This window comes from Nycticebus coucang, chromosome 3, assembly GCF_027406575.1.
Source record: "Nycticebus coucang isolate mNycCou1 chromosome 3, mNycCou1.pri, whole genome shotgun sequence".
In the NCBI taxonomy this organism is placed as follows: domain Eukaryota; kingdom Metazoa; phylum Chordata; class Mammalia; order Primates; family Lorisidae; genus Nycticebus; species Nycticebus coucang.
In genome coordinates, this window is record NC_069782.1 from 3,063,983 (window position 1) to 3,086,879 (window position 22,897).

Below are 22,897 nucleotides of genomic sequence, written 5' to 3' on the forward strand. Positions count from 1 at the left end.
GACAGTGAAAAGAGTAAACCAAGGGGGACAGAAGGAGCCTGGTATGGACAGACCAAAGAAGAGGCCTGGGGAGGGATGCCAGGGTCCCTGAGCCCCTGCCCACGAGCCAGCCAAACCTCCTCACATGCAGTGTGATATCAGCACCTGCCTCCCACTGGCGTGAGTTTCCAAATAAGTTTCATATCCACATTTCCTGAGCCTCAGAGCAGCTGCCGTGGGAGGGAAGAGGTAGGGCAGGCCCTGCTTCTGGTCACCCCACTGCATTGGGAGATCAGGTGTGGCTTGCTCAAGGGTGGAGCTGAGACTCTGGCCCCAACAGAGGCTGCAGGTCTATCTTGGGGCCTCGGGTAAGGCCTGAATGGGGCTGGGCTCCCAAGAAGGAGTGACTCATGGTTGTTCCTGCCCTGCAGACAGTCACAGGGAACTGGCAGGATAAGACCTGTGCATGGAGCTCCAGCACCAGGCACAGTGGTGAGGCCACGTGGACCTGGCCTGTCCACCCCCGTCTGCAGCAGCAGGGCCAGGCATGGAGAGCTCAGGGGAAGGGCAGGGGGCTCTCAGGCCAGTCCTGGAGCCAGACCTGGGTGTGAGCCTCAGCTCTGTCACATCGGAGCCCTGTGCTCTTGGCCAGTTAACTTCTGGGAGCCCCAGAGTTCTTTGTTGATACCTTTGGGGTAGCCCTGCTTGCACTGGTCCCTGGGGGGCTTATGTGAAGGGGGAACCCACGTGCTCTGCAGCAAGGGCTGGAGCCAGGCTGCAGGGGATGGGGGGTACCTGTAGCTGGGTGTCAGGAGGCCTCCCTGAAGCGGGGATGTTGAGCTGGCAGGGAGATGAGGAAGGACAACCCAGCCACAGAGACTGTGCCGCTGCCAAGGGCTCAGGCCCGCAGCTCAGGTTCCTTGGGCTGCTCAGAGGGAGTGCTCAGCTGTCTGGGCCACACTCTCCCTAGTGGGTTAGGCTCCAGTGCGGTTCACAGGCCAGCTCCCCAGGCCCCTTGGAAGAAGACCTCCTCCTCCGGGAAGTCCCCCTGCCTGCCCAGGCTAACCTGCTGACCCTCTCCTCGACCTACAGGATACAAGAGGAGACCGCCGCCCAAGGTCACGACGCCCGCGGCCTCTCGCCGCCCGCGCACAACCGCCCGGGCAACATTTCTGTGCCGCACCGACCCCGCCTGGCATTACCGCCCGCCGGGGAGGCGCTACGGGGCCCCCGCCCACGGGAGCGCCAGGCTCCAGCGCCGCGCTGCAGAGGAGGGCAACCTCCCCAGCCGAGCCCCGGGCACCAGCGCGGCCAGGTCCCCTAGGTCCCCACCTCTCCTCCTCTCTTCCCCCACCCAGTTCCCGCCTTTGTCTTGCCAGCGTTCCCCAGGTGCCCGCCACCTCTCCTCGGTCCCCAGGCTTCCCCAGTCCCCCCAGATTCCCCCAAGTTCCTCTACCTCTCCTCGGTCCCCCACCCGGTCCCCTCCTCCGTCCCTCAGCTCCATCCAGGTCCCCCTCCTCTCCTGGGTCCCCGGCCCCACCCTCGAACCCCCACCCGGCGCTCTCCCGTCTCCCCAGCCCCCCGAGTCCCCCACCTCGCCTCGGCCCCGCCCCCGGCCCCCCGCGGTCCCTCCCGGCCGGCCGCCCTCGGCTCTGCGTACGAGGTGACGCAGGCCGCCCTCCCCGCCCGCCCGCCCGCGCCGCCGCCTGGCCGACTGCAGGGGCCGCTAACGGTCCCGCGCCCCTCGGTGTCCGCGCGCCCCCCCGCCCGGCTGACCAGCCGCGCCGGCGGCCATGGGGGCTAGGAGGGCGGCGGAGCCGCTGCGCTCGGTGCTGTGGGTGAAGCAGCAGCGCTGCGTCGTGAGCCTGGAGCCCGCGCGGGCGCTGCTGCGCTGGTGGCGGAGCCCGGGGCCCGGAGCAGGCGCCCCCGGCGCGGGTGAGTGTAGCCGCAGCCCGGGCTCCCGAGTTCGGCTCGGGGTACCGGCGTCTCCCGCCCCGGAGCTCCGCTCAGCCGGGCGCCGGGCTGCAGGGAGGGAGGAGGAGGGCGGTGGGGGCCGGAGTGGAGAGACCCGGGTCGGGGCAGGTGGCAGGGGAGGCCTGGAGTGGGCCTGGGGCCCTGGGCCGCAGCTGGCAGAAAATGTCCCGTATTGAGGGTGTATCTGCTCCGGGATCAGGATGACAAAGAGGCTGAGGAGGCGCTGGAGGGGAGAGGGGAAGATCGGCTGACCTGCATTTCCGGGGGGCTTGAGAACCCAGGGGTCGCCAGTGAGGTCTGCCCACCGAGCACCTCTGAGACCTATCCGCAGGGCACCATCTGGACAGGACTGATTGTGGATGCATCTCCGGGGGCGCACCCCTCCCACTGCAGTTAGGCCGAGGAGGATAGGTGCTTTCCTTAGTGGGGTTCCAACACTCAGAGGCGCCCTTGCAGGGTGAGCGCTCCTGATACCAGGAAGTCCAACGAGGGGCTCCTGAACGCCTTTCTGCTGGGATGTGCCCTTTGCTTGGGGGAAAAGCGGTTTTCTTCTGGTGTCACAGTTTGGCCACATGACCTCCAAAGGGCACGATTTGGAGAAGTGTATTTTTCATGAACATGGGAATGACACCGCCCCCCACCCCAGGACCCTGGTGCAGTGGCTGGGATGGGACAGGGCATACTGGCCACTCTCCCTAAGGCTCTTGTGCAGAGAGGTGGCAGAGGGATTGGCAGAGGCTTATGAAGATGTCATTTGACCCTCCGAGGGAGGGGAGGGTTACAGAGATGGTGTGGACTGTGCCAAGACAGAGAAAACCCAGGGTTGGCAAGTGTGGTCGTGTCCAGTTTCATTCATTCCCTCTTAGGCAAATTTTTACTGAGTGTCTGTTGGGGCCCAGTGGGGCAGTGTCCTGGCCCTGGGGGCCCTGGTGGGGCAGTGTCCTAGCCCTGGTCCTGCGTGTGTGGCACAGTCCTTGCCGCAGTAGAGCCGTTCACATTGAAGGGACAGATAGGGAAGACACAGGGCCAAGTGTCTGGTGGTGGAGTTAGAACTGAGGAGAGCCCCCAAAGGGGAAGGTACAGGGTTGTGCAAGTGGGGACAGGTCTTTGTGCACCGTGGTCATTTACATGGTCACATTTGACCAAAAACCTGGACAGACTGGGCACTGTGCATGACAGGGAGAGGTGGGCCCAGGTAGGAAGAACAGGCTGGGAGCTGGACACCAGCGTGGCAGGGCAGAGGGAGATGGAAGGGAAAGATCTTCCACAACCTCCTGGGCTAAGATGAGACTTGTCTGTCCCTGTGAGTGGAGTGGGAGCCCCTGGAAGGTTTTATCCAACTCAGCATTCTGTAGGGTCCTGTGGCCTCTGTGAGGGGTCAGACAGAGGAGAGACCAGCCATTGCAGTCAGGAGACTGGTGGCCATGTCCAGGAGGGAGGTGGTAGTGGTGGTGAGCAGGTCTGAATGTGCAGGCATCGAATGCTGGGAGGACGGCTGGTGTGCGTTCCTGAGTGTGGTCTGTGGGAGCTACTGTTTACTGGAAGGCAGAGCTCTGTGGGAAGAGCTGAGACGTAAAAAGAAAAAAATTGTTCAGAGTCCGGGATGCCATTTAGATGCCTGTGGGCAGTCGGGGTGCTGCGGGTGCCTCTGACATTGAATTCCCAGGGTCTGCAGGCACAGAGCTGATCATCGAGGTTGGGCTGAGCTTGCGACCCATGAGCAGCACTCGGTTATGGCCTCAGGGTTGGCAGACTCATAGTCTACAGAGTGCCTCTCTGTGGCTGGGGGTCTGGGACTTGGCTTTTCTAAGGTCTCTCTGGTGTCCCCTTCTGGAACAACGTCGTCCCTCATACATCACTTGTGGACCTCCTAGCATGCGACCCACATCCTAGTTCTTATTGTCTTTAGCCCCACAGGGAGAACAGATGCCTTGGGGCTTGGGGCCTCTCTGTTGTGTCAGGGCTTAGGGACAGGGCTGCCGTTCCAGGGGGTGCTTACTGACCCTGCAGACCTTGGTTCTGCATCGTGCCTGGCAGGCTTCTGTGGGGCGGCCACTCCCATGTCTCGGTAGTCACTGGGCAGCACGGCCTGGCCTCCCTTAGACTTCAGAAGCCTCGTGGGTGCCAGACAGATCCACACCCTTACTGGGGTTGGGTGGGAAGTCACCCATTGTCTGTTTTCAGTGTTGTTGTCCTTAGCCAGCTCCTGTTAGGGTTTGTGGCCGCAGGTTTGGGGTGGTGCAATGTCTACTTTTAGTCTGCTGTTTTTGCTGGTGGCTTCCGCAGCTGCCTGTCCTCCCTTGGGGTGGCTGTGGCTTCACTCTTAGGAAGTGGGAGGCACTTTTGCATAGGTTCACCAGAGCTGCCTGACTGCCAAGAGGAGGGCCTTGCTGGAGAGGGGCCAGGGCTGCAGGCCTGGCTGATGACCTTTCTGCAGGAAGCAGCCACAGCAGAGGGAAGAACAATCTCGGGAAAACTGGGTTACCTTCTAGTGCAAAGACACAGCTGTGCCAGCTCTGTGTTTTTTCCTCATAACTCTGCAGCCCCCAGAAGGAACCCAGCCCAAGTGAGATTATACTTGAGGTCAGTAGGGTAGAATGTGGACCAGTTCCCAGGACACCTGCTTAGTTAGCAGGGCAGCATTGTCCTGCCCCCACAGCTCCTGGAGCTGTGTCTGGATGCACCTGGATTGCCTTTGGGTTGAGGAGTGATGAGAGGTAGAGAACTGTGCAAAAACACTTCCTGAGCGAGTGTATGTAGAGACGGGCGGGGAACCTGAGGCCTTAACACCACGGGATTTAGGCCTTCTAGGTTCTTAAGTGCAGCCTTTTGACTGAATCCAGATTTTACAGAACAAATTATTTTATTTTTATTACTGCATGTTTGTCCATCTTTTATATATATATGTATGTACGTATATATATATATTATTATTTATTTTTTTTTTGTAGAGACAGAGTCTCACTTTACCGCCCTCAGTAGAGTGCCATGGTGTCACACGGCTCACTATATTTTTATTTTTAAAATGGATGTATTTAAAATACCAAACTATAAAATAAGTTTCAACAAAATAATTTTCCCCAGACTGACTGGCACAATTAGAACATTAGTAAGCCATAAGAGCAAGATTAGCAGCTGCTACGCTCATGACTTGATTCTCGCTTCCCCCACTAGCCTGGTTCGTGAGAGTTTATGGGGGTCGAACTCCAGTCTGTCACCAGTTTTTGACAACAGTGCACTGTGTTTATTTTCTTTCTTTTTTTTTTTTTTGAGACAGAGTCTCATTTTATGTCACCCTCGATAGAGTGCTATGGCATCACAGCTCACAGCAACCTCAAACTCTTGGGCTTAAGCAACTCTCTTGCCTCAGCCTCCCAAGTAGCTGGGACTACAGGCGCCCACCACAGTGCCCAGCTATTTTTGTTATTGTTGTAGTTGTCATTGTTGTTAAGCAGGCCTGGGCTGGGTTTGAACCCACCAGGCTCAGTGTATGTGGCCAGCACCCTAACCACTGAGTTACAGGTGCCAAGCCTGCTCTGTGTTTCTGTTTGAAGTAGAATTTGTGAATAGTTGCATGCTCGATGGCATTTTTTAATTCTGTCTGTTTAACAGCACATCGTGTCAAGGAAGACTAAGGGAATGCTGAAGGAAGAAAACAGGTTTATTTGTTTATTTATTTATTTAGAGACAGAGTCTCACTTATCACCCTTGGTAGAGTGCCTTGGCGTCACAGCTCACAGCAACCTCCAACTCTTGGGCTTAAGCGATTCTCTTGCCTCGGCCTCCCAAGTAGCTGGGACTACAGGTGCCCACCACAATGCCCAGCTATTTTTTGTTGCAGTTTGGCCAGGGCTGGGTTTGAACCCACCACCCTTGGTATATGGGGCTGGTGCCCTACCCTCTGAGCCACAGGCACTGCCCAGAAAACAGGTTTTTAATGAGGACTTGGAATTACAATATTATCTTGTTTCTGCTGAAGATAAGAGGATTCGTCTGCTTTGTGATGCTGCAGTATCAACATTAAAGAAATTCTGTGCTCATCAGCATTATAACACTGATAAGGACCACAAAGATTTCAAGTCGGAGGGAGAGGTGTGAAAGGTTGTACTGCAGAAATTAAAAGATGAAAAACAAAAGCAAAATTCTTTCAAGCAAGAATAAAGGCTGAAAATAATGTCACTGAAGCAATTTATGAAGTAGCTTATATACTCAGGGAAAAAAGAAAGCCCTTCAGTGATGTGGACAGTGATGTGAAAGAATGCCTTGTCAGAGTTGTAGGATGCTCGGACCCCATAACATTTCAAAGTACAAACAACGGCCTGTTTCAGGGAGAACCAGGACTGATTAGCACCATGAATTAGCCTTTAGCTTAACAAAACAGCTTCATGCAGTCCTCCAACGGGAAGTATGCATTCCGTCAATCTGCTGACTTGGCATGGGATTTTCTTTGCTACAAAAAGTTCCATGCTGGGCGCTCTTGTGAACAGAACACTGGGAATAAATATCTTCAACAACTTTCAAGATAAATGTCATGAAGTTGCACTGAGTTTGGTAAATTTAGGGAATGTGTGTACAGATGCCGCACCTTCCATGACAGGAAAACATGAAGGGTTTATTGTACAGATAAAAAAATTATTGCTAGATCCAGATGCTCTCCTTTCTTTTCATTGTCCCTTGCACCAGCAAAATCTCTGTGCTAAAACTACCATTTTAATCCACACTTTGCAACAAGTTATAAATATTGTTAACTATATTCATGTAAATGCAACATGGCCTTATCAGTTTCATAACATGCTTAGCTGAACAATGAGGTATTCAGTGTGAATTTGCCCTATTATTTTAAATTGAGCTGGCCACTGCAGGGACAGGTGTTAGCCAAACTTTTATCTCTATGAAAACAGACAGTTGAATTTTATGAAGGTAGAATCAGCAATGTGAATTACTGAAAGAAGATTTCTATTGGAATGCACCATTTCTTTGTGAAAACCATGTCTAATAGACACGACTTGAATATTTGCAATGTAAAACTAAGTCTATGATATGTGGCAAAAATGTCAAGTGTTTATAAAAACGCTACCCTTTTTTTTTGACACTGAGCCTCAAGCTGTCACCCTGGGTAGAGTGCTGTGGCATCACAGCTCACAGCAACCTCCAACTCCTGGGCTCAAGTGATTCTCCTGCCTCCGCCTCCCTAGTAGCTGGGACTACAGGCACCTGCCACAACGCCCGGCTATTTTTTGGTTGTAGCCGTCGTTGTTTGGCGGGCTCTGGGCTGGATTTGAACCTACCAGCTCAGGTGTATGTGGCTGGCACCTTAGCCGCTTGAGCCACAGGCGCTGAGCCAAAAACCCTATCTTTTTTCAAAACACTCCTTCAAAAGGACATTTTGGATGGGCATTTTCCCCAGGTAGCAAAGGTCATTAATGAGCAGGGTGATATATGGGAATCATTTGAAGAATCCATAGCTGTTATCTATTTGGCAAATACGATGAAAGTTTCCCTGACTTTGAGAATCCTGAGATCACACTCACATTGGCATTTCAGCCTCACCCAGTGGATGCCACCAAGGCACTAAAGAACCACAGAGTTGACTGAGCTCTCAGTAGATGACATTTTATAGTCATTGTTTGATGCTAAAAAAAACCCCAACTGAAATATAGAAAAGTGCAGCAGAATACCCACACCTTCAGCAACTTGCCCAGAAAATGCTCTTGTGCTTTTCATCCACTATGGATGTGAATCTGCGTTCTCCTGCCAAAGCTCAGTCACCAAATCAAGACACCCTTTAGGTCACAAAAGACGGACACCCACCTAGAGGATCAACTGAAACTGTGGTCCTCCACGCCGCAAACAAATACCCAAGTGCTTTCCGATCATTAAAAAGTTAGTTAACTTTAAAATCACAAATAGTTTTCATTTTTAAAAATTATTTAGTAGATAGTAGTTGGGCTTTTACAGAGTAATGTACATTTTAAAGTACATCTAATTGAAGTTTCTTGAATGCGGCCTTAAGTGATTAAAGCTAAATTCATTCCGCTTTCAACAGGCAGGGTTTCCCCACCCCTGCCCTAATGTGGTCTGCAGAATGGGAGTTCCAGCAGGGGAGGGGCCCGACCGGGGCCGCCGCTTGCACAGTGACCCACTTGGTTATTTCATTTGCTCCTTCATTTTCTCCATAATTTCACTCCCGTTGTCAGAGGTGGAACCCAGAAGCTCTGACATGTGTGTGCAGAAGGAAGCTGGCTGTGAACCCAGCACAAGCTCTTTCCTCAGTGGGTCCCTGTGCGGGGAAAGTGACTGTTCAAGGATAAGGACCAGAAATTTGGAGGGCTGGAGTATTCTGGGCTCAGGGAGGTCTGCACATAAGAAAGCAGAGACGCCAAGTGGCCTGTTGCAGCAACCCGGTGAGAAGCAGGGCAGACCGCAGACAGGAAGCCCCAAGGGAGGCTTCTCCAGGCAGGTCACACGAGTTGGACTTGAAAACTGCAGTGGTATCTGGGTCATTCCCCCGGCTGCACTGTAGTCATTTCAACACGCTCAAATGGATGGACCCTGTACAGTTGAGACTGAGAGGTGTGTGTGTGAGAGAGAGAGAGAGATAAGGGGTCAGGGAGTGGTGTGTGGGCCACTTTCCAGGCTCTACCTTGTGCGAGGCCCCTGCCCTTCCTCCCTCTAGTCCCAGGCTGCCCCAGCTGGCCATGAGCTCCGGGCTGGGCCACTCCTGTGTTTGTGGTGCTCCCAGCGCTCCCTACAAAGTGCCTGGTGAGACCTAGGCAAGCCACAGATACGTCACCATTTTTTCCCCCCTGCTTACAAAAGTTGATTTAATAAAACCTAGAAACCATAGAAAAGCACACAGACACAGTTGCTGTTAGTCTCACACTTCAGTGATTAATACTTGGCATTTGTAAATATACAGGAAAGAAAAGATGGAAAAATACACAGCACAATGTTTTCCTCTTTTAAAACAGGATTTTAACAAGCCGTACTTTATGGTGGTCTAATTTGCAAGTAACAAAATTCACACATTTTAAGAGTGTATAGTTGGGTGAGGTTTTTTTTTTTTTTTTTTTAGAACATCTTAAATTTTTAATCCTTTCTTTACAGGTTAGCTAGACCGCTTTTGATTAAGAAAACTGTAGAAAGTCAGTAACTGCCACAAGTGAACGCCAGGCGGTGGCACGTGTCAATTTTCCACAGAGTCCTGCTTTGCCGGGTGTCTGAATGCACCGCTCAGGGTCTCTGCTCACACTTGCTGGAATCAATCGTGGCAGATTTTAGTCCACAGGTCGCTTTTCCCCATATTTCTTTGTAAACTCTTCAGCATTCTTAAGGAATTTTTTACGGTCCTTAGAGTATTCTTCAGCTAGGTCAGCCTGTAGGGGGTGCTCAGGCTGAGGGTCGTTCACCAGTGCTATGAGGGACTGGATTACTTGGTCGGTGTTGGTTGCTGGCTTCCAGTTTTCAGCACTAATTACTGGCAGACAGACCTGCCCCTTTTCATCGATGTTCGGGTGATAGATCTTTGTTTTACATGTGATCTTCAGTGGCTTGAATGGGTACTCTGCTGGAAAGTTGATTTCGATTCTGAAGGCCCCCTTATCATATGGAGGGTTGTCAGGAACAATAAGCCCTTGCCAAGTCAATAAATTAGCTTCATCAGCCTGGATGTTACGGAAGTTTTTCATTCCACGTTTGCGGATTTCTTCAAGCTCCTTCATCAGCCTCCTGCTGGCCACCATCTTGGATCTGGTGCTGCTCTAGTTGGGTGAGTTTTGATCCTGCGTGTGCCTGTGTGAGCATCACACGGATGGGACAGGTTACTCGGCAACACTCCAGAGCACCCCCACCCGTGGCCCCGTCTCTGCCCTGCTCCTCACTGGTGTGGGCTGGGTACTAACAGTCTCCCACCCATGGAGCCATCGGCCTGTACTCTTGAGACTGGCTGCTTTTTTCCGTCATTTTTTTTTTTTTTTGTAGAGACAGAGTCTCACTTTACTGCCCTCAGTAGAGTGCCGTGGCATCACACGGCTCACAGCAACCTCCAGCTCTTGGGCTTATGTGATTCTCCTGCCTCAGCCTCCCGAGCAGCTGGGACTACAGGCACCCGTCACAACGCCCAGTTTGGCCAGGGCTGGGTTTGAACCCGCCACCCTCGGCATGTGGGGCCGGCGCCCTACTCACTGAGCCACAGGCGCCGCCCTTTCTCCATCATTTCTAAGTTTCATTGGATTGGCGGTTCCGTCTCTGTAGTTAGTAAGTGATACTGCACCTGTGAGCTTACTAGTTTATCCTTGGACTCTTGGAATGTCTCTGTGTTTTGGCTGCGTGATTACAGGCACTGTGGTTCTTTGAGTGGGCAGGTGTTTACATTTCTCTTGAATATGAATCCATGAGTAGAGAGCTCAGCAGAGTCTAGTTTAGGCATGATTTTTACTGGCTGTGCAGTCTTTTATTATTACATGGATATTACAAATGGTAAAAAGCATTTTTCTCAAAATCAGAATGAGATGGATTAAAGATTTTTTTTTTTTTTGATACACAGTCTTAACTCTGTTGCCCTCAGTAGAGTGCTGTGGTGTCACAGCTCACAGCAACCTCAACCTCTTGGGTTCAAAGTGATTCTCTTGTCTCAGCCTCCCTGGGAGCTGGGCTACAGGAGCCCCCACAACACCTGGCTATTTTGTTAGAAACGAGGGTCACGCTCTTGCTTAGATTGATCTCAAACTCCTGAGCTCCAGCGATCTGCCTGCCTCAGCCTCCTAGGGCGCTAGGATTACAGGTGTGAGCCACCACACCTGGCCATAAAGATTTTCATATGAAAATAAGTTCTTATAAGAAAACAGAGGAAAGGGCGGTGCCTGTGGCTCAGTGAGTAGGGCGCCGGCCCCATATGCCGAGGGTGGCGGGTTCAAACCCAGCCCTGGCCAAACTGCAACAACAACAACAAAAAAATAGCTGGGTGTTGTGGCGGGCGCCTGTAGTCCCAGCTACTCAGGAGGCTGAGGCAAGAGAATCGTGTAAGCCCAAGAGTTAGAGGTTGCTGTGAGCTCTGACACCACGGCACTCTACCGAGGGTGGTACAGTGAGACTCTGTCTCTACAAAAAAAAAAGGAAAACAGAGGAAAATTTAAAGTGTTGGAATGGGAAAACCCTTCCTAGTCAAGATGGAATCCAGAAAAAACAAAACCCTAGGTTATTTGACTAAATAAAAGAAGCGTTTAATTTTCTTTAGTAAGGCACTGTAAAGATGGTTGTGATATTCGCAACAAATATGATAGGGAAAGGGTTAATTGTTTTTTAAATTTTAAACTTATTTAAAAGTTGATAGGAAAAATATGGACACCCATTAAAGAAATGGCTGTGGCTCTCTACAGGCCAGTTCACAGAAGAAAAAAATCCAAACGGTTGATGAACATCCACGTACATCCCCACGGGAGCTGCAGTGAGCTGTGCTCTCGCCGGGGATCCTGTGTCGGGCACAGCAGGGCCCTCGGTGCCAGCGAAGCTCCCAGATGGCAGGAGTGCTGCACCAGAGTGAGAACTGCTAGACTGTTTTTGGAAAGTAATCTGGCACCATTCTGAGATCGCAGAGAATATACATCCTTTGACCCAGCAATTCCACTTCTGGTCATCTGTCTATCCTCAGGAAATTAAAACACTAGTGTTTAAGGAACTTTGAAACTTGACAAGATGCACCTTCTGTGTGTTTAAAATACTCCTAATATTTTTTACCTCTGCTCCCTCGTGCAAGTTTTTCTCCTGTAATTTTCTCTCGAACACAGCTGGTTTCTGCCTTTTGATGCTATTTTGTGTGTGAGCAGGCAGCCTAGGATGACGTGGGCCCCACCTTCGCTCGCAGCCGTGTTCCGACTTGGCCGTCTCAGTGACCGCCACCGTCTGGACGTCTCCCCACACTCACTTGTCTGTCCTGTTTCTCTTGTTGAATATATAGGTTTATGTCTTTTGCCAAATGTGGGAAGTTTTCAGCCGTTCTTTTCTTTCTGTCTGTCTTTTTATTTTTATTATTTTTTATTTTTTCAGCCCTGCTTTCTTTCTCCTCCCCTCTGGGACTCCACTGACACGAATGTTAGATCTTTTCTTGTAATCCCACAGGTTCCTGAGGCTCTGTGGATTTTTTTTTTAACTCTGTTTTTCTCTGTTGTTCAGATTAGGGACTTTCTGTTGTTCTATCCCGTAGTTCTCTGACTCCTGCCCTTGTCCCCCCTATCTTGCCGTGGAGCGTAATTCCCCGACTGCTCTCTATTCTGGTTTTGCCTTTTCAGTGTGGGATTTCCGTTTGTTCCTTCTGTATGACTGCCAGTTCTTCGTTGACCTCTTCTCTTTGCTGTCACACTGGTCCCAGGTGTGCTCTTCTTTGCTGCTGAGGCCTCCTCAGAGCTGCGCTCAGATCAGGTGCATCTCAGCGTCCCCCAAGGTCTTTTTTCATTCACTGGGAGATCTTCCTGGTTCTCAGTGTGGTAGCTGGTTTTTGATTGAAACCTGGACATTTTGTAGCATGTTCTGAGGCTCTGGGTGCTACTTAACTTGTATTTTAGCCGTGCTCTCTCTGGCACTGCTACAGTGGAGAAGGGGGCCAGTCATGCCCATGTGAGGCAGGAGTCCATGTCCCTCCCAGCCTTGGCAGATGAGGTGGGGACTGCGTGTCCCTGCTGGGTGGAGGTGGGAACCCAGGCTGAGGGAAGCACGGATGAGAATGCAGCTCCCTGCTTGGCCTCCTCTCATATTACCCTGGTTGTCAGGGCGCTCACAGCAGCCTCTCGAGGATGGGACCCTAGGCTCCCAGCCGGCCATCACAGGTGCGGTGGGAGGGAAGTGGGCTGGCCTTCTCTGTGGTGTTTGGCTGGAGTAAAGCAGCTATTGTCTACAAGTTTTCTGTGTTGTGAGGCCACCCCTCCCCCCGGCCTTTGGCTAGAGAATAGGCTTTTGTGGGCTTTCTGTTTGTGCCTGTTGGCATTTCCGGGTTGCACGCTTCTTGAGTTCCAAATTGAAAATGCCGGAGGCAAGAGGAAAATTCAGGGACTCAGCACCGGCTGCCTCTGGGGTGCGGGCCTGGCAGCCTGCCCACACTCTCTGCACCTCTCAGAGTTGTCTGTTTCATCTGTGACTTCCAGGGTTTCATTGAAAGGAGGGGGGACAAGTCCATATGGTCCATCTCCTTAGAAGTGGACGGCTCTGTGCATCTGGAGGTGTTTTTTCCCATTCTTCTCTTCAGGATGCATGGTGTCTGCTGGCCTGTTTTCACACTTCACTGACCTTCTATCCATTCATTCTGCTGAGCCCATCTAGGGATTTTTAAATTTCAGATACTGTGCTTTTCAGTTCCAAATTTTCCATTGGGTTCCAGTAGTTTCTATCTCTCTCCCCAGAACTTCTGTGTTTCTGTTCTCTTTAAGAATGTTCAACTATGCCCCACTGAGCAGAGCCACAACAGCTAATTTAAGTTTTTATCTGATAACACCAACATCTGGGTTACCTCACGTTTGACATCTGTTGATTGTCTGTTCCCTTGAGAATTGTATTTCCTGGTTCTTGATGTACTGATTAATTTCGGGTTGTTTCCTAGACATTTGGAATATTATGTTGTCGGACTGACTCCTGTTAAAATCCTTTGGAGAATTTTTCTGCTTTAAAAGCAAGTGCCCAGCCCAAGTGTGCACAGATGGTGAGTCTGTCTCAGATGGTGGGGGAGGCGAGCTCTCAGTAGCCCCAAGGCAGTGAATGGTCCCTGGAATCCTCTGACCCCCATCTTGTCCCCAGGCCAGAAAGGCTAATTTCCCGTGGCCTGAGGAGTGAGCGTGGGTTGGAGGCGGCAGGTGTCCTCCGAGTTGGAGTGCCTGCTGCCGTGGCCTTTGGTTCTGTTGGTGTCATAGAAGCAAGCCCAGGACTCAGCCAGACTGTTTCCTGGACCCACAGACTGGGGACGTATAGGTTCCTTAGCTCTGCCCTGTCCCCCAAGACCTTCTGGCTTAACAGGAAAAGCCCAGTCCCAAGGGCAAATCAACATGTGGGGTGTACAGGCGAAATGGACTGGTCACATGCTACTGCCCTATCACCTGAGGAGCTAAATTCGATTCCTCAGCTCCAGGCCTGTTATAGATGACCACAGAATGTCCTGTGTTGAGAAGCCATGGGCTGGCAGGGCCAAGAAAACTCAGGGCTGTGCAGGCAACCGAGAAGCCCCTGGACCTTGGGTGGCCACTGGGTTATATGAACCTGGCCCCTGCTGTGAGTGGGACAGCATGAATCCCCCTGGCTGGTGTCACTGGAAGTGGATTCCATGGGGAATGGACACTGTTTACCAGCAATGTGACCCCAGGATTAAGAAGAGATATTGGGGCAGCCACTGATACACGCGGACAAGGGGCAGAGGAGGGCTTGCCTCGTGCCACCTCCCTGGGCCTCACATTTTATGGGGTAAAGTAACAGTGAGTTATAATTGGCAGGTGGCAGGTGGCAGGTGTCTCATCTGAGCACCATGAACTTTGGGGCAGCTATGATATACTTAAAATTTTATTTGAAATGATGGTGTTTTGTTATTGAAATGAACCACTAAGAAGAAATGGTTACAAGTAGAAATTTCTTTATTAAAATAGACCATTAAATAGAGACAATCATTTTTCTAATAGAAATGGTGTCCACTGCGGATGACAGATGTGACAGGCCTTGCCATCCTTGTCCTAGGTCAGGAAACATGAGTGGTAGCGGCTCTGTAGCCTTGTGGGGCTCAGGAGGAGTCAGTAAGGGACTGGGTCTGGTTCGGGCAGAAACCTGGGTCTGGTTCGGGCAGAAACCTGTCCAGCGGGCTGGGTGGAATGACTGTGGTGACAGCTGAGATTACCTTTGTCACCAGGGTGGTCAGAATCACTCCAGTCAGCCTGGCCAGAGGCTGTGGGTTCAGGGCTCTCGTGATAAATTTGGCCACAGATATGTCTCTGTCTGACTTGCACAGTGAGTTTTTATTTCCCTTTTTAAATTGTATCCAACATTTAAAAAATCAGAAGATGTCACATAAAAATCCAGACTCGTAGTTCATCCTGTGTGACAGCCCCAGCCTCACTGCCTGGGGCCCTGGCTTTGGGAGTGTCCCCTCCAGGAGTGACTGCTTATTTCTGGGCTTTTAATAATCTGCATGGGTAACCATATATATTATGAAGTTAGAAGACAGTTTTTCATTAAGGAAAAAAATCACTGAGAATTCTCTGGGTTTAGGTGGGGGCGTGGGCTGAGAAGGAGCTGTCTTTTGAGAGTTGGGTGTTTTTGAATGAGATGTAAGTAACGTAGAAACATCTAGTAAGGCCTGTGGGCCTGCAGCAGGTGCTCACACAGCCCTGAACTCTCCTTCACCTCTGGGCGGTGGATTCCCTCAGGTGTGGCTCTCACAGCGTGCAGGGTGCCTGCTGTGCTCAGAGGTGAGGGAGGATTGCTGTGTGCCCCATGCGAGACGTGACTCTTCATACCAGCAGGGTCCTGAGCACTTTGATAGAAGTAAAACGCCCTTAAATGACGTTCATGCCATAGGTGAAAACACGTGGTGCTTGAGGAGAGCTCAGAAGCAGGTTGAGACCGTTGATACATTTTGTCCTAAAAATGCACCCGTTTTCACTAGAAATCCAAGTTCTTCCCTTCTTTTGAGGCCACCTCTAGTATGCCCCCTCCTGTGGCCCTTGCCCTATTCTGAATTGATATTGTAGTTGTAGATGAAGCTGCATAATCCGGCCCCTGACCTCTCAGAATTGTCTATGGGTAGAAGGGGGCCAGGTGGCCGTCTGGTGCAGCTTGTCTGTGTCGGTCCTAGCAGAGGGCCTGCTGTGCCGGTGCCCAGCAAATACTGCTGGGTGTCGAGGGGGGCTTGCAGCCTCGTGCTGCTGGTGGCTTGTTGAGGTTCTGCTCGTTACTAATTTGCCAGGTGATGCTGGCCAACATAGTGGGCAGGGTGGGGACAGAGACAGCATGACCTCTCTCAAGTGAGTTTGTTACTGCGTGGTATTTCTGGGCAGTCTGTGGCAGCTGTGACTGGTACTGGTTTTTGGTCTTTGCATAGGCAAGAACTTATCTTTAACTTTTAATGAAGATCACAGGTTCACATAGCGAATGTTTATTGAGTGGTGTGTCAGCAGGGAAATCTGTCTGCTGTGTGTAACTGCAGGGGGAATTAGGACTCACTACCACTTTGAATCTCTTGGGGGTTCTTCCTCTAGCTGGGTGTGCAGAGGTGGGCCTGCCTAGTGCTTCCTCCCTGGACCTCAGTGTCACCTGCGATCCCTGTAGATTGCACGTCATACCACTTAGTGGGCAGGGCAGGGCCCTTCCCCTTCACTGCCTCTCACATTGGAGCTCATGCTTCTGAAGAGTCACAGGCAACCATTGTCCCTTGACAGTGAACTTGTGTTTGTTCTTTCTGTACATCCTGAGAGATGCAAGTCACCTGGGGCTTGTAGACAGCTGTGGGAGGCCCAGCTGAGCAATGTGTTCCCGTCACCTTGACCTTGGCCCTGTTTGGGTGTGTATTTACATACACATGCATGCACCTGTGTCGTTGGAGGACACTTGCAGCCCACCTGACACCACAGGAAACCCCTGGCCCCCTGCGGGGAGTGGGGCTGCTATGTGTGGTCCAGTTTAGTCCCAGACCTTCTGGCACCAAAGCCGATTGATAGCCGACACGGTTTTTCATCTGTGAATCACAATTATGAAATAAATTTAGGTTTAGTGGATCATAACAAGCACTATCAAGCAAATAGAACAGAATGGAAGGAGAAACTGCTAGAGGCAGAGACCTCTGGGCGTCCCCAGCAAGCTTCGAACAGACGACAGTGGTCTGCAGAGAGGCAGCTAGTGAGCGCGTGAGCAGAGGTCCAGGCTCACTCATGACTCTTGCCTGTGGCTTTTCTGGAATGTGATGGCAATGTGTGTGTGGTATAGTTAGTGCAAACATGGGGTGTGGGGGTGTGTGTGGTGTGCTTGGTGGGTACATGGCGTGTGTGGTATGTGTGTGTCATGTCTGCTGGGCATGTTTTATGTGGGTAGTGGGAGGCAGATCTGGTGTGGGGGCCATTTAGGGAGGCGGTGCCTTGAGATGGGCTCTGATGGCCTAGCAGGGAGGGAAGGTGGCCTCCAGCTGCGTCTGTGAGAACATGCTTGTTTTGTAGGCCAAGCAAAGTATTTGTGGATTATACATTCCAATAAAACGTTATGATTTCATTCCTTACTACTTCGGAATTTGTGATGTGTCAAATGAGTGGTATGATTTGAGCAGATCTCGGCGGTGACTAACAGTTGTCAAAGTCAGAGACACATCTTGAGATTGGTTTGTAAGATGGTAAGATGCTGACTTCCTCGAGGGCTGGGCACACTTCTGAGGGTGCCGGAGGCCCCAGCCTGTCCCTGTGTGCGCAGCGTGTAGACCCGCCTCCTGGGTTCTTACTACTCCATTGCTGCAAACACGACAGCAATCTTCTTTTTTTATTTAGCTATCACAAAACTGTATTATTTTAGGTCTCTTGCCAGTTTTATAGCCAACCTGGGATGCTAACTACAAATTACAACGTTTTTCTATGTAAAGATACTTTGTGAGTCCCTAGCAGTGAGCTCCTGGGTCATAGCCCGTTCAAACCAGTGTTGTGTCCTCAGCCCTCTCTGCTGTCCTGGGGAGCTTTTTCAGGCCGAGGCTTCGGTCACTACTTTTCACTTCCCACGGCTGCTGCGTTTCAGCCCAGAACTTCCCTTTAATGTGTGGCCCGTGGTGGCTGGGGTGGGGCCTGCCCTTCCCTGGGTTTCAGTGCTGTGACCCCCCCCAGGTCCCTCCAAGTCCCCCTTCCTCCTCCTCCATCCTCGTGGACCTGCCGTGGCCTTTTCAGAACCCCGGCCGTGGCTGGGCCACGACTCCCACGTGCTCAGCCTCTCCTCTGCTGCCCGCCCCCGTTGTATCTCCTCCCACTCAGGTTTCCCAGCCACACTCTGTCCCAAGGACAGAGCCCACGTCATGAATGTGTTTTCCCAAATTTAAGATGGTAGCTGGCCCAGAGAAGCTTTTGATGCTCGGATGGAGCATCAAAAAAAGATAACATTGTTGAAAAGATAACATTTGTTGCCTCTGTTGGGCAGGACACCCTGCCACCCGGTAACACTGAGCTGCGTGTGGTTATTTAGCTCCGGCTGAAAAGTGACACGTAACCTTCCCTTTAAATTTTGGATTTCTTATGAAGATACTAAAGCAGATCTCGACCTTTTCGACACGAGGCTGTGTGTTTTCCAGATGCCTGCTCCGTGCCTGTGGCTGAGATCATCGCCGTGGAGGAAGCAGACATTCACCGGAAGAATGGCAGCGGCGGCAGGTGGCAGAAAATGGAGAAGCCGTCTGCGTTCACAGGTGACGGGCCTGCCCGCAGCGCTCCCTGCCTTCCGTGCAGACGGGTTTCTCTTTACAGACCCCATGTATGGTTAACAGTTAGGTTGATGCTTGTCCTTTTTCCATATTATTTTTATATGGCTTAAAATACCTGAAAAATGGGATGTTTTTCCTAATATACCTCGAAAGTTAGTAAATAGAAGAACAGAGAGCCCCCCGGCCTTCGCAGCCGGCCCTGGTCGGTGCGTCTGAAGCACCCTCCTGCGCCCCGGCAAGGGACTAACGTGTGCTTGTGTCCATGTAGTGCACTGCGTGAAGAGAGTGCGGCATCACCGCTGGAAGTGGGCACAGGTGACGTTCTGGTGCCCAGAGGAGCCGCTGTGTCACCTGTGGCTGCAGACCCTCAGGGCCATGCTGGAGACGCTGAGTACGTGTGTTTACTGCCTGGGGGGTTTGGTGATGTTCCTCACAGCTTTCCTCTCTCCCACGCTGGCCGTGCCCAAGGTGGACACGAGAAATCTGTCTGACCTTTAAAACATTTACTAACCAGGAGATCAGCGGGGTGAGCGCCAAGTGCACTTCCCAGCCCAACCCAGCATCGAGTTGCAGCCTTCCCCTTTCCTAGCAGGAAGACCCTGACTCTGGCATGGAGTCTGAGCCCCACATTACGTGCTGGGAGACCTAGGCAGTTCAGGTGACCTCCTGAGCCTCGGTTTCTCTTTCTGGAAGTGGGGATAGTAACAGTTACTGCATTCAAGGTGAATGTGGGGACTGAACAGCTACCTGGAGGAGTGGGGCCCCTCAGTCTGGGATGTGTGTGCAGCGTAGCCAGAGCCTGGGGGTTAGTTACTGTGTGCTGAATGGCGGGAGTTTGTCACCCCTAAAATGTGGTGGGTGCCGGGCCTGGGCATGCCCCTGGAGTCCCAGCTGCTCGGGAGGCTGAGCAGGAGGCTCTCTTGAGCCCGCAGTTGGAGGCTGCAGTGAGCCAGGATGGAGCCACTGACCTCTAACCTGGGTGACAGATGAGACCCCATCTCTTAAAAAAAAAAAAAAAAAAATTGGTGGGTTATATTGTTTTTTGTTGTGTATCTAATAACACTGTTCATGTTGTTTGTTGTAATCTTAATACACGGTCTACAAAATCGAAGCGGCATGCTTTCTGTTAGTTCGATGTCTCTCTGAGTTAATTTGGCATAGACATCAAAAAAATGAGTTTTAATTTTTTTGAAGAAGGTATTCCCTTGTATCAGCTTCAGCTCGGGCAAAACAGCACATTTTTGGTTCTCCCTGGGGTGGGCTTTTGGCCCTTTTTCTGTTCATTTGTCTTTTTCTTAATGACACACAGCCATTCTGTACCTCTGTTGGATCTGAATCTGCTCTTGAATTTACGAATTGCAGCTCTGTGGCGTGTTTAATCTGTGGCGTGTTTCATTTGTTTTGGAGATAGGGTTTTGCTCTGTAGCTGGGGCTACAGTGCAGTGGCGTTTCTTGGGGTCTTTTGATGAACAGGCATTCTTCATATTGCTCTATTTATCTTTTCTTGATGATTACTTTATTTTTATGCTTTTTTTAACTTTATGGTAAGATTGTGTCTTATCTCAGACTTCTCTGTCTACTCCAAGGTAATCAAGATGTTTTATTCTCCAGGCTTTATTGCCTCACCTTTCAGTTTATATGAACAACCCATTTGGAATTGATCTTTGCATATGGTATGAGGTGAGGGGTTAAGGTTCATTTTGTTGACATATAAATATCCCCTGAACCCCTGCCGTTCATGGGAAAGACTTTCCCCTGCTCACTGTGGCACCACCACTTTGTCTTTTATGTTGTATTGTTTGTGAATAGAAATTTAATAAGATTATGTATTTTGCCTTGAATCCAGTGACCTTGCTAAGCTCCCTTATTAATGCTAATAGTTTGATGATTCTTCCAGATTTGGGCCAAACACGATCATGTCAGCTGTGCATAATGACAGCCCCATTTCTACAGTTTCAGCTCCTCTCCTTTTATTTCTCGTTCTTACATTATTGCCCCGTTGGGAGCCCAGAGCAGAGACGATGGCATCCTCGCCTGAGTCATGATCACAGGGGATCATCCTTTTAATTCATCCTTTTAATAGATTTTAAAAATGAGATTAAGGGAATTCCCTTCTAATCCTAGTTTTCTGAGAGTTTTGCTTTTTTTTTTTTAATCAAAAAGGGGAATTGAATTTGATAAATGCTATTTCTGCATCTGTTGAGATGATTAGATAATCTTTCTTGAGTTAATACGTTGAATTACATTGATTCCTCATTGTTACAACCTTTTGAACAAGCCCCTCCTGGTCACAAGAGCAGGAGGCGTTTTGTGTAGCGCTGGGTTTGACTCGCTGATACTTGGTTTAGGATTTTCGCACTTTGATGCAGGGGTGGAATAAGCCTGTGACCTCCCTGCTGAGAACGTTCTGGTCTCATTTGCCCTGGAGGCCGCACTGGCCTTACACGGAGTGCCCTTCTTTTTCTGTTCTCTGCAAGAATCGGGGCCTTTTTTCCTTAACTTTGTGAAACAATTCAGTGGTGAAATCGTCTGGGCGTCTCTTTGTGGGAAGGTTTTTATTGATGGCTTCCGTCTCTTTATCAGACACCTGCTATTGAGATTTTCTGTTCCTTCTGACATCCTTGATAAACCCCGTTTATCCGTCTCATCCACGTCTCTACACTCACGAGGACACACTTTCATTTGCCCTGGAGCATCTGTACTCACAGGTGGTGTCCCCCTCATTGTTTATATTGGCAGCTTGTGGTTTTCCCTTTTCCTAAATCCCAATTTTATTAGAGATTTATCCATTTTATGAATCTTTTCTTTTTTTTTTTTTTTTTTTTTTTGGTTTTTGGCCAGGGCTAGGTTTGAACGCACCACCTCCGACATATGGGACTGGGGCCCTACTCCTTGAGCCACAGGCGCCGCCCTTATGAATCTTTTCAAAGAACCAACTTTTGGCTTTAGTGTTTTTCTCTATCACATTATTTCCCCCAAAATCTTATTATAAACATTTTCAGACACACAGGAAAGTTGCAGTACACATTCTCACGCTCGCCACCTGGGCCTGCAGCTGTCTGCACGTGCCGTCCGTCTGTCCTCATGTTCGTTGGTCCTGGTTTTTGCAGCATTTCAGAGTCAGTGGCAGGCCCCCAGGCACACGTGTTCACACTGCACCCACACTACTAGTGAGCAGTATTTGTTTATAATTCTGAGGCAGAATTTGTTTTACCTCAGAAAATGGTAGGATTCTGTGAAGTGGACAAATCCTAAGTTTCAGGCAGTGAGCTTTGAAGCATGCACACCTGAGCAGCCCAAGCCTGGAGAGACGCCCGGCGCCCAGTTTTCCTGCAGTCCTGCCCGGGTGGCACCAGGCCAGTCTCACCTACTCTGGAACATCACCTGAAGGAGTCACCCTGTGACCCAGACTCTCCCATGCACGGCTCTAGCCCTCGGCACGCTGTCTTGGGTCGTGTGTCTGAGGTTCATCTTCACGACTGAAGAATGTTCCGGTGTATGGCAGCCCACATTTTGCTTAGCCGCCAGCTGTCGGACACCTGGGTGGCCTCCTCTCCCTGCCTGTGGTCAATGATGCTTCTGTGTGTACGGAGGCTTTCAGTTTCCCTGGGCACGTGCCTTCTTGTTCCCCTTACTTACTAGTTCAGTTTGTCTTACTTTTTAAGTAGCACAGTAACTTGAACTGACCAAAACAGAAATGTGGAAGTTGGTATAAAAAATAGGGGATCCTGGGCGGTGCCTGTGGCTCAAAGGAGTAGGGCGCCGGCCCCATATGCCGGAGGTGGCCGATTCAAACCCAGCCCCGGCCAAAACTGCAAAAAAAAAAAAAAGAAAGAAAAGAAAAAAGAAGTAGGGAATCCTCAGGAATCCTAACCACGGGGGTTTGGCTTGGTCTCTGTCTGCCGCCTGTCTGTGCGTCTCCCTGTCGAGCTCCCTCTTCTCCACCTGTCTGTCCTGATGCTCCTGTCTGCACATCTGTCCCACTCATCTTCTCTACAAACTTGCCCCTTTCATACACAGAACAATGAGGCTGCCACCTTCTAGAGTTTTTATCTGAGGCTCCTGAGAGTGGATTTTTCTCAATCAGAATTATTTCTTTTTTTTTGGGCACAGTCTCACTTTGCATCCTCTGTAGAGTGCAGTGGTGTCACAGCTCATAGCAACCTCAAATTCTTGGGCTCAAGCGATTCTCTTGCCTCAGCCTCCCGAGCAGCTGGGACTACAGGTGCCCATCACAATGCCTCGCTATTTTTAGAGACAGGGGTCTCGCTCTTGCTCAGGCTGGTCTTGAACCTGTGAACTCAGGCAATCCACCCGCCTCGGCCTCCCAGAGTGCTAGGATTACAGGTGTGAGCCACCATGCCCGGCCCTCAGTCAGAATTCTAAATTTCTGGGACTTTCCTCGAATCCAGCAGATGTGCAAGGCCCCGCCCATTTTGATGGCCTGTTGCTTTTCTGTTTTCATAGATTAGGAAACTCTTTATCCCTGTTCTTTAAGATTTACAAATGCTTTTTATCAGACAATGCTAAGCATTG

The 22,897-nt window shown here is 50.6% G+C and overlaps 2 protein-coding genes across 3 annotated transcripts in view; one reads left to right on the plus strand and one right to left on the minus strand.

Moving 5' to 3' along the window:
* The first annotated feature begins 421 nt into the window (after window positions 1-421).
* The window catches only part of CERK (ceramide kinase), a 39,378-nt gene continuing 16,902 nt past the window's right edge, over window positions 422-22,897 (plus strand). The window contains exons 1-4 of one of the 2 annotated variants that reach the window (XM_053584523.1): window positions 422-471; window positions 1,072-1,914; window positions 18,233-18,346; window positions 18,630-18,752. In XM_053584523.1, coding sequence (XP_053440498.1) covers window positions 1,773-1,914; window positions 18,233-18,346; window positions 18,630-18,752 — 379 coding nt within the window. In that variant the 5' untranslated portion in view covers window positions 422-471; window positions 1,072-1,772. Of the gene's footprint in view, window positions 472-601; window positions 1,915-18,232; window positions 18,347-18,629; window positions 18,753-22,897 lie in introns of those variants that run through there. The other variant, XM_053584522.1, reaches the window with a different exon arrangement.
* LOC128581549 (ubiquitin-conjugating enzyme E2 L3-like) lies at window positions 9,124-9,727 on the minus strand. The gene has a single exon (XM_053584524.1). It carries the CDS (start codon window positions 9,693-9,695, stop codon window positions 9,231-9,233), a length of 465 nt encoding a protein of 154 aa, XP_053440499.1. The 5' UTR covers window positions 9,696-9,727; the 3' UTR covers window positions 9,124-9,230.